Raw genomic sequence first — 11,346 nt, forward strand, 5'->3', positions numbered from 1 at the left:
AACATCCTGATGTCAAAGTCATGAATTGTTTTTTTTTCTTGGTGCTCTGAAACTGAGAGTTGGAACGAACTTCATAAAATTGGCCAATCTGAAAGTTGTTGCCTCACTGGCTTCTAGCATTGGATCCATACGAATGGATTGAGGTGGTGGTGAGGTCCTCCTTTTGGTGGGCAACTTCTTCGGCCTTGATGGTGCAGGTGCAGTAGATCCTGCTATGTCCTACAGCAGGATAATAGCTCAACACATTAGCCCAGAAAATAACAAAAATATATTTTGCTATGTTGTGACGTCAAGAACTGTATTACCTGTGATCCTTCGTAGTTTGGTTGTGATATCTCAATCTCCACAGCAGGAGGTTTATCAACGGGTGCAGCAGCAGTATGAGGTTGAGGGCCAAAATCTGAAGCAGAGGTAGTAGTTTGAGGTTGAGGACCAGCATGTAAAGCAGAAGCAGCAATATGAGGTTTAGGGCCAGCCTCTGAAGCAGCCTTTGATTTGACTTTATCTGCAGCAGCCTTTGCAGCTGCAACAGCAACAGCTACTTCATCCAGTCTCTTCTTTGAGCACTCTCTCTTAGTATGCCCTTTTACCCCACAATACCTACATGTAAATTGCTTCAAAACCCTTTTCAAACTTCCACTTGGTTTGGCTTTCTTGTTACCACTGTTCCCCTCATCAACATCTTTTCTCCTTTTCTTTGTCAGAGCTCCAGGTCTCCTCCTAATGTTAGGGGCCTGTGGCTGAGTGTACATGGATTTCTCCCACAATGATTGGCCAGAAAGAGGGTTAATATGATGGGCATAAGTGTTGTTGTATGCCTCCATAGTACACAGTTGGTGACAAAAGTCTTCCGACCTCTTATTTATCCTTACAAGGGCAGCACAGGCATGAACACAAGGAATGCCTACAATTAGTAATACAAATGCAGAGTAAGACAATCACAGTCATCAAAGTACACAAGTATTAATAATTAAGTTAAAAAGATTGATAAAGTTTACCGGTCAGCATCCAGAATTGGCAAGTGCATAGTCTTTTTCCAAGATCCACGACCATGTTTGTTGGATGGCCATGAACCTCGAATTTTTCATAGTCTTCATCACCAGTCCAGATAGGCATCCAGTTTTTTTATTCTTTTCTGATTTTATCTAGGCGACTTTGAATTACAGGGGGGAGCATGCCAACATGATTTGCCAGTTTTACCTTATTCTTCGCAATAGTTCTCATGACAAACTTTCTCACCTCCTCAAGTAATGTGATGATGGGTTTGCTTCTGGCCTCTTTGATTCTTGCGTTGAAAATCTCACAGGCATTTTTACAAATGTTGTCCAGTTTTGGCCTATGGCTGAACTGGAACTTTGTCCATGACTCTCTAGGCCATTTATTGAGATATGCCCAAGCCTCCTCGTTCACCCTTTTAATCTTGTTCAGATTATCAATGAAATCTTGGAATGTTGTTGATCTGACACATTCCCAAAGTAGCCCCCTCAACTCAAGGTCCTTCCATTGTTTGTTGAAATTCCTCCATAGGTGCCAAACGCAGAAACGGTGGTGAACTCTTGGCATCACCTCCTGGACAGCATGAATTAAACCCTGCAAGACATTGTTGGTACACTATGTGTTAGAACCAAAAAGTGATGTACACAATTTTATCGTGCCACAGAACAGTCCCTGAGTTTACATTAATGACCTTAATATAGTCCCTGACTTTTGTCGTCTTGATACAATATAGTCCCTTAATTAAGATGTAACATTATTCCCTTCATCTCTACTGCTACTTGGACATAATTAACTATGCATATTATCAATTTCCTTCATCTCTACTACTACTTGGACATAATTAACTATGCATATTATCCACAAGCAACCTGATGCATATGAAAGGTAATGTTTAAAAACCAATATTGCAAGTAACCTAATGCATATGAAAGGTAATGTGTAACAACCAATATTGCTAGCAACCTCATGCATATGGAACAACCAATATTGCAAGACAATTCATTATAAATCCAGAGACTCATAGATTGTTAAAGGCATATGAAAGGTAACATTACCTTCTGCATATCAGAAATAAAGTACCATCCGTTAGTCTTGTAGTCTCCAAAGTCAGCATGAAGCAGTTCCAGGAACCATCTCCAAGTGTCCGTATTCTCTATTTCAACTATGGCCCAGGCAATCACGTAAATGTGATGATTGGCATCCTGTGCCACAACAGCCAAGATCTGACCTCCAAATTGTGTCTTCAAAAATGCCCCATCAAGCCCAATCAAGGGGCGACAACCTGCCTTGAATCCCATCTTACAACTATACAAATAGATGTACATCTTATCAAATATGACCTCTCCATTTGGTTGAGGTTCGACACAGATCTGAACCGTAGATCCAGGATTCGTCTTCAGTAAAGTTTCAGCATAGTCCCTTAGCTTTGCATATTGTGCCCTCTCATCCCCATATACTACATTCCTTGCATCTGTCAATGTCCTTGCAATGGAATTTCTATTCAGCATAAGGTCACACTTTGTCCTGAAGTACACAGCAGCCTCACATTGCTTGAAATTGAGGTATTTTCTTACTTTTTTCACTAATTTACTAGCAACCCAAGCCCTATTAGCAGCCCTGTTGGTGTTCTCCCTTGCACAACTATGATCGTCGTTGAAAGTTTTGATCTGCCAACATGAGTCATCACAGTCCCTTGAGGCATACACAACCCATGCACACTCTTTCACCTTGCACACAGCCCTGCATCTAATATTGTCATTTTTCTTGAACTTAATTCTCCTCCCCTCTTGGATAGTATACTCTCTTACAGCCTCTCTGAACTCATACTTGGTGTTGAATTTCATCCCTACTTGTAGTTGTAGCTCACCGAATCTTGCACCATTTCTAAAGATTGGGAATTCGTCTGAGTCCTCATCAGATTGTAGCTCATCCTCTGAATTAGGAGGAGTCTTCATCTCCTCTGAGTGCCAAGAATTAGCACCATCGGACTCTGCACCTGGGTCAAGTGCTTCATACACATCAACAATCCCTAGAGTTCCCAGAAACCCCAAATCCACCTCTCCATCTGACACATCCTCAACCAATGCATCATTTGGTTGCATTATGTTCTCTTTTGTCTTAGAAGTAGCATATGCACCTCTCTTAACTTCTTTTAGTTTCCTATTTCTCAGTTTGGATTTGGACATACTTGCGTTGTCTTCACTGCTAGAACTGTCTTCTTGGATTGGCTTAAAGAAACTATCCTCTGAACTATCATCATCACTGGAGTCATCATTTACAGTTAAGTCAACATGAAGAGCTTCCTTGCCCTTATTAATAGACCTTTTATATGTTCCAACAGCTTGAGATCATGTAATTCTCTTAGGTAAGAACTGAGGTTTGGACTTTATTTTTTATTTTTCTTTACCTTTTGCTGTAGAACATGCCTTAGTAGTCTCTCTCAACTTGGTTTTCAGGATTGGATTGAGCTTTTGAATGGACTTTTCAGTCAGTTTGGGTTTGGAGATGGATGTTGGGTTGGGCTTTGATTTAGAATTGGGCTTTAGAATGGGGGTTGTGTTATCATCAATGGGGTTTGGAATAGTGACAGGGATGGTTTCGGGGGGGGGGGGGTTGGAATAGGATTGTTTTGGGGACTTGGGTTTGCATTTGGGATGGGATTTGATTCTATAGTTAGGTTTGACGTGTTGCCATCAGATTTGGGACCCTCACTAGTGTTCTTCTTGCTCACCAGGTCTCCCTCACAAGTATCATCAAGCCATACTACAACTTCCTTCCCTGCAATCACCTCTGGTGTGGACACCCCATGCTCAAAATACACATCAACAACTCTATCATTCTTCTGTGCAGCAAAACACATCTCTCTTAACTCACCATCACATGTAAGAGCTCTTAGTCCACCATCTAAGCTCCTCCCCGGAGGCAGCCACCAACACTGAATTATGTTGTCATACCCAAGCTCCTTGTAATAGTTCCTTACAAAGAATACATCCAACGTGTCCTCATCTAAATCTCCTAAGCAAGTTCTGTTATCTGGTGAGTACACTGATATTCCATCATCATTTTTTTTAAATGTTCCCCCATGATGGAACATGATATCCATCAAAGTCTCCATCTGCATTATGTAAAAAACTAAATTCAGGAATCAAAGAATCAGATTTCACACATGCAACCACAAAAATTGACATTCAATCACATACAAAACACCACAAACACCCATCAACTAACCCAACTAAATTTGCATAAAAAACAGAGCATGGAAAAAATTTCTCCACTACCCACAAAAACCCTAGCAGATATTTAAAAACTTTAAACTTTCATCACCCCTAAATCAAATTTTCGACAAACACAGACATTGATGCATATTTTTTTGTTGAAAAGCATTGTTTTTTGCGAGTTCAGACGTACCTGAGTTGTGCTCCCAATGAACTCCTTCTGCTTCCGTCAACGATAACGATCGCACAAAACTTCCACAGTGGCAGCGAACTCCACGGAACAAAACGTTTTCAAGCTTCAAACCCTAATACGGTGCCCAGAACTCAGGACTTCATGGTGTGTTATTTTGGTTTTCAGAAGACGAAGAGGAAGATGAAGTGATCATGCGTTATTTGGATTTTGTTTCTAAACGTATATCAAACGACGCCGTTCCGTCCATCCATATTCTTAGCGCGAAAAGTGATCTAGCGTGGCACCCAGCATGGCATCTCAGCGCCATGTCACTGTCGGTGACAGTTAATTTGGCCGAAGATGTGGGGAGGGACGACATTGGTGCAATTTTAACAAAGTTTGGGACATCAATGGTGTAATTGGTAAGTTAGGAACTAAATTGATGCAAATCATGAATCTCAGAGACCACTTTGAGGTTTAACTCATATATATGACTATGAGCAATTGTTAAAATTTATAATGTTATTGAATTTTAAAACTCTCAATACTTTAAAGTCTACATAGAAAAAAAATATATAATTTACTTCATTTTTATAATTCCAATTTTTTTAGTGAAAAATCTTAATAATTTTAGAGAGGATGAAAATTAAGAAAGTCGTATGTGTACTGCATATAATCATATAATAATACTAACGCTGTAATATTTTGAAGTGCTCGTTAAGAATATAAGAGGAGAAGTTTTCATTGAAAAGTAAGATTTTAATAATCTAATTCGGATAGGCACTACACATACATTTTCTTTTTTGCTTCTTTATCGAAATTATGATTAGACGGAGACGGGTAATAATTGGCAAAGTAAATTACATGATGTAGATAGGCATGAGCAAAAACAAAAAGTGCACCATAATTAAAAGTAAGTAGCATGAGTATTACACGACAATTTACTTACTTTATGGTGGTTAACACATAATTCCTAATTTAAAAAAGCTCTAATGACGTTAATTCTATCCCCTTTTTTTTTGTCAGATTATCCACTCTTAAAATGGAATTCTCTCTCCCCACTCTATTTTTTTTATGTGGATTGTTTTTTTAATAAATTGAATAATTTTTAATTTAGGTATTATATCATAAATTTATATACACTACTTATTTCTACATTCAGCATTAAAATTTTTTTATTTATTATTTAATATTATCAAAGTTCGAACCCAAATACTAACACATTAAAAAATATGTACTATCTCAATTAGGCCTCAATTACATTTTGAGTTGTTTAATAACTAATACTAGCGGTGATAAAGTGGGCCAGCCCGTCCCAATCCGCCTCGCCCCGCTTAGGCCTGTCTCATAAACGGGGCGGATCGGCCTGTCCCGCCAACTAAAATGAGTTTAAAATGTTAGCCCGCTCCACTTTATGGCGGATTGGCGGGTTAGCCCGCTTGACTCATTTTTTTTTGAAAAATAAAATTTATTAAAATTAACAAAAAAATAATAATTAAAAAAATAAAATACAAATAAAAAATAGTTAAATTATAATATAATTTTTTTTGAATTTTCAACTACAATAAAATTATTCAAAATAATATTTGTCAATACATCTTTATTTTAAAAAATAAGTCACATAATTTGAGCATATATACGAAATTGTAAAATAAAATAAATAAAGTTAATAACTAAAAGAAAAATAAAAACAAAAAATGAAAAAAAGTGTTTAAAAATTTTATAATTATTAATTTTATAATAATAATCACTCTTTTATTTAATAAAAAAATGAAAAACTTTGACCCGGCGGATTGGCCCGCCCGCCCCGCCAAAACTCGCCAATTTAACGGTGCAGGTTTGACAGATTTTTTAAATTTGGCGGACTCCAAATCCTACCCGACCCACCTTTTTTAGCGGTTTAACTGATCGGCCCGGCGAGCTCGACCCGTTTTGCCACCCCTAACTAATACGTTGGCCTTTGGAAATTAGGATATAAATATAAGCATTAATGCACCTATAAGTTTTTTTGGATCGTGTCTGATTTTTCAACCGGACCCAAGTTTTGTTTTTGTTTTTTTTTTTGTCAGATACAGGTATAAATATAAGAATTGATGCACATAAGTTTTGTTTAATCATGGACCTAAGTTTTGGATTTCCAGATTTTGGGCTTTATACTCTCTTCTATTCAAAAACAAAAGGGATCAAAATCCCCCAATCAAGAAATAAAGATAAAAATCCCAGTGCCCAGAAGGCTATTGTCAATAGAGATGCTATTGAGAAAGAAGCCCGTTTGTAGGCTTAGTTTGATTAGAAAAGAAAAGTGGTGTTTCAAGACCCCCCCCCCCCCCCCAAAAAAAACGTGTTTTTCCTTTAGAAAAACTCAAACAAAAACTTCTTTCAACAGGAGGGATGATGCTCTCAATAGGAAAGGAAATATAGAACTTTAGATCTGAACGTTTTGGATATTTTTTTATTAGAAATTTTTAAAATAGTTTTATAATAATTTTGGATGTTTGTTATTATTTTGTGTTAGATATTTTTTTAGATTTTAGATTTTCTTTTAATTAGATTAGATGTTTCTCATAATGATTTAAATTTATGTTCTCTACAAAAAAATTACTAATTGACCACAGTTAGTTGCACCCCCTAGTTGGTTTACCTGAGTAGAATTGGTAAAAATTTAGAGACGAATTCCATTGAGGCATTGACACTTAAAATTTAAGGGATTATTTATAGTGTTGATTTCTTCTTGAAAAAAAATAGAAAAGTGTCCCCGTAGATTATGTGGTAAAAAACATGAATGCAGCCCACTGGGCCAGGTCTCTCGATTCATCAATGAAGCCCATCGCCGCCTAAACGCTGAATGACTGCATCATGTGACAATTTTACCCCTCTTTAGTGAGCTAAGAAGACTAAAATACCCTTCTTCACCCTTTTTTTTCAATTCTCGCTTCTCTCTCTTTCTCTTTCTCGCTCTGAGCCTCTGACCGGGAAAAGAAAAAGAAATCACTGCAGTTTCTTCTTCACACTCCGGAACCCTATATTCTCTCTCTGCATTTCAAATGGCCTTCGCCTCTTTTCTTGGCAGAGTACTCTTCGCCTCCGTCTTCATACTCTCTGCTTATCAACAGTTAGTACTTCTCTTCCTCTGTTTCTTTGATTTGCATGTTTCTCATATTTTCTTTCCCATCGGTTTTCGCTCATTTTTAGGTGATTGCTGCAATTTTTCGGATTCTGGTTATTTATAATTTCTTTTCGTACTGATTTGGCCGTTGTCATACTTGCTCTTCATGGATCTGTTGTATCCGAGGTTTGAACTACTTGTTGAGCTAAACGATTGCCAGATCTGATTTTTCTGCCGTTTTGAGGCCTCAAATAGTTCTTTTTTTTCTAAAAAAAATGTGGATTTTAAATAACTTAGGATCGAGCAATTTAGCGGTTTTTCGAGTTTAGGCGTTTGCTGTGTCCGGATTTGTATGGATGCATTCGTTCCTACAATTGTAGTAGCTGGATCTTCTATCTTTGGCTGGTTAAGTAATTGCAAAATTTTAATGAATGAACTTTGAGATTTTACAGTGTTTTAAATGTGTGGCATTAAATCATTAACATGAAGGCTCCTGTCAATCTAATCCATTTTTTTAGTATTCTTACTGGATTATTGTTTGCACGTGTAGTGTATTAATTGACAAGTAAGCTTGTTAAATGTTTAGTAGTTTGTGATATTAAAGGATGTAATCTGTTTGCTGCCGCTGGTGTTCTTCTGGTTATTTATGTGTTATTGTAATTTGTAAAGCTGGGGAATTCAGGTGAAAAATGATGAACTTATTTTGTTTATGGAGCTTAACTTTTAATATGAAATTCGTTCCCGAATCATCACCCCCCGAATTTTCAGTAATGGCGTAAAATTTTAATATAATTCTCAGCCCTTACTTGTTTATGTAGAGTTCAATAGTATGGTTATTTTTGGGATTGATGTGTAGTAGATTGGAGGAGACAAATAAATGAATTTCCGATTTCAGTGTCTAGAGGTCTGATTGTAGCCTTCTGATTGACGTGGAAGTTGGAACCATGGGACTGAGTTTTGTGTCCCCTTTCTGTTTTGTAATTTTCCGAGTTCACCTTACAAAGTTTGGCAGCGTACATTAGATAGCTTTATCACATTCTAGTTTTCACTTTACACATTAAATCAGAAACTGGAAGCTAAAATTAAAGGTTTCTTTCCCTTGGGCATTTTAAATCTGGGAGCAATCATTTTTTTTTTGGCATTATTTGTTTACAATTTACTCTGTACCAAACTCATACAGATTTAATGAATATGGAGTTGATGGGGGACCTGCAGCAAAAGCACTTAGACCAAAGATTGATACCTTTATATATCGGGTGCAGTCTCAAGTTGGTATTCAACTTCCAGAAATTGATGTTAGTCTCTCTCTCTCTCTCTCTCTCTCTCTCTCTCTCCATTTGTCTTGTGAAAATTGAAATGTTGGAGGCAGGGGCAGGTTGTGCAGAAGTTGTGAAACATTAGAGTGGAAACTAATTGAATTTTCTCTCATTATTGTGATTATTATTTATTTAGCTTATCCTTTTTCCAAAATTTACCTACATCTGTACATCTGTTCAAGTGCTCCTTTCTGCACTCATCAATACATTATGTTTTGTTCTGTTAAAACGTTTATTTATATAATTGATTTCTTGGACAGGTGAAATTTGTGGTTGCTGGGGCTATTGCTCTCAAGGGCCTTGGAGGGCTTCTCTTCATATTTGGTAGCTCTTTCGGAGCTTTCCTTCTGGTCTGTAATTTGACTTTTCTCCATGAAATTTGAAACTGGCTTTTATCTTATGTTCTTAGTTTTATAATCCAGGGCTCTTTTCTTTTTGCAGCTCCTGCACCAGTTGGTTGCTACCCCTATTCAGTATGATTTCTACAATTATGAAAGCGAGGACAAAGAATTCACTCAACTTTTTGTCAAATTCACTCAGGTCAGAGCACTGGATTTGTGTGTATGTGATTAAAAAAAAAAAAAATCAATTTGTTTTCATGTTGGAATGCCGAAGTTCAAGATGTAGCTGTAATATTGCTTTATTTATTGTTGCACTTGTTGATAAAATATAATCACTCCTTGCAGAATATGGCTCTCTCCGGTGCTTTGTTGTTTTTTATTGGGATGAAAAACTCTATGCCCAGAAGGCAACCCAAGAAGAAGGTTCCCAAAACAAAAACCTATTAGTGGCCTCTATTCGAAGATTTGGTTTGCAGGAGTACTCGACTAGGGTTACTCCCTAGTTCCTCATTATACCCATTCTTCGAATTTCCCATGATTTTGCTTGATGGTTGTATGATGTAGAACAACTCTTCCCGGGTTTTAGTATTTAAGCCCGTAACTTTTTAATGTATTATTTTTTTTCTTTTTTCATTCGTTGAGATTAGGAACTATACTTCAATTGCTAAACTTGCCTACCAAGAGGGAAAGAGAATTGAATCAGAGAAGCATGCCATTGTCGTTCGGTATTGCAACCTTGATTTATACTCCTCAAAGTCTGGGATTTAAAGTTGCCATTGAATGAAACTAGATTTCTTCACGACGCCACATGGATTTGTATTCGCCGTTTTGACTTGTTTGATTCTGTCGAGGCAGTCTAGCGTACTAAAGAGAGTAATCAAATACCGTGATTTGTTCACTTGATTTTGATTGCAGTATATTCATAATGAGTAATTCTAAGATATCTTTTGCTATTTTAATTTTTGGTAAATGCTTAAATTGGTCTTTACATTACTTTTTGTCTTCACACACCCTTAGACCCTTACCAATGAGATTGATAAGTTCCATCGCAAACATCGTTCTGTTGACTCCCCATTAGTTTGGGTCTAAATGGCGTAAAAAGGTAAATGAGTTGGGGACTTAATTTCAGTTAATAAAAATTGAGATTATTTTTATTTTTAATGCTACACATTTAAGTTTTTTTGTTAATCAAGTTTAATCAAGTTGGTTTAATATAACAAATATTATACTAATATTATTCTAAGTCTTGTTATTTAACTTAGTTAAACTTGGTTCATAAAAAGACTTAGATACGTAGCATTATTCTTTGATTTTCACATGTAATTTTCACGTCTACTATTTTCTTGTTGTGTCTATCGCATTAATATCAGACCGGCTATACTTTATGGTACAGAGTGTTGGGCAGCCAAAATGATAAGTGTGACAGAGATGAACATGTTGAGATGGATGAGTGGTCGAATAAAGATATAAGAGAGAGAGTTGGAGTAACACCTATTGTAGAAAAGATGGTTGAATCGCGTCTCATGTGATTTGAACATGTGAAAAGAAGACCGATAGAGCATCCAGTCAGGAGGGTGTGGAAGATGGAGAAATGGTGAACGGCAGAGAAAGACGGCAGAGAAAGACCTATAAAGATCATCCATGAGGTGGTCAAATGAGATATATATGTAGACAATCTATCTGTGGACATAATACATGATAGAATTCAATGACATCGTTTAATCCATGTAGCCAACCTCACCTAGTGGGACAAAATTTTGTTGTTATTTTAATTTCTTTGCAATTTATCTAGTTATTTTTTTCTATTTATATTGAAAACTTTTATATCGAAAACAAAAATGCTATGAGTATAATAAAAATCAGTCATTCTATATTTGTATAAAAATTCATATGTTATTTAATTTATTTTCGATATATGTTTATATTTCAATATTTATACATAATACAAAAATAATTTGGACAAAAATTAATTTGGGGGCTGATTTTTTATTTACATGTAATATAGTTAATCAAAATAATAGCGATAAAAATGACTAATGTACGTGGACCTAAGACGGTCCTTAACTCACTCAACCAACATCCCTATTTGGGTTGGGTCTTGTGTGTACGACTTAGCCCAATAAAATGGCTTTTATTCTTCTTGATCGATAGGGGTAAAAATAGATAGAGTCGAACCTTAATTTAGACTTAAACATGCCTA

At 36.4% G+C, this 11,346-nt stretch overlaps 1 protein-coding gene across 1 annotated transcript; it reads left to right on the forward strand.

The window, feature by feature from the left end:
- The first annotated feature begins 7,287 nt into the window (after positions 1-7,287).
- LOC112696313 (uncharacterized) lies at positions 7,288-9,953 on the forward strand. Its single transcript, XM_025749034.2, has 5 exons — positions 7,288-7,495; positions 8,670-8,784; positions 9,066-9,155; positions 9,247-9,345; positions 9,492-9,953. The coding sequence occupies exons 1-5, from the start codon at positions 7,428-7,430 to the stop codon at positions 9,591-9,593; spliced, it is 474 nt and encodes a 157-aa protein (XP_025604819.1). The 5' UTR covers positions 7,288-7,427; the 3' UTR covers positions 9,594-9,953.
- Positions 9,954-11,346: the final 1,393 nt, after the last annotated feature.

The sequence above is a fragment of the Arachis hypogaea genome, chromosome 6 (assembly GCF_003086295.3).
Source record: "Arachis hypogaea cultivar Tifrunner chromosome 6, arahy.Tifrunner.gnm2.J5K5, whole genome shotgun sequence".
NCBI classification, from domain to species: Eukaryota; Viridiplantae; Streptophyta; class Magnoliopsida; order Fabales; family Fabaceae; genus Arachis; species Arachis hypogaea.

Excerpts from the sequence above, each read along its gene's own strand:
- LOC112696313 (XM_025749034.2), top strand. The coding sequence starts at position 7,428 with ATGGCCTTCGCCTCTTTTCTTGGCAGAGTACTCTTCGCCTCCGTCTTC. Across the intron at positions 8,785-9,065 it reads TTCAACTTCCAGAAATTGAT|GTGAAATTTGTGGTTGCTGG; the intron begins GTTAGTCTCTCT and ends TTTCTTGGACAG. Across the intron at positions 9,156-9,246 it reads CTTTCGGAGCTTTCCTTCTG|CTCCTGCACCAGTTGGTTGC; the intron begins GTCTGTAATTTG and ends TTCTTTTTGCAG.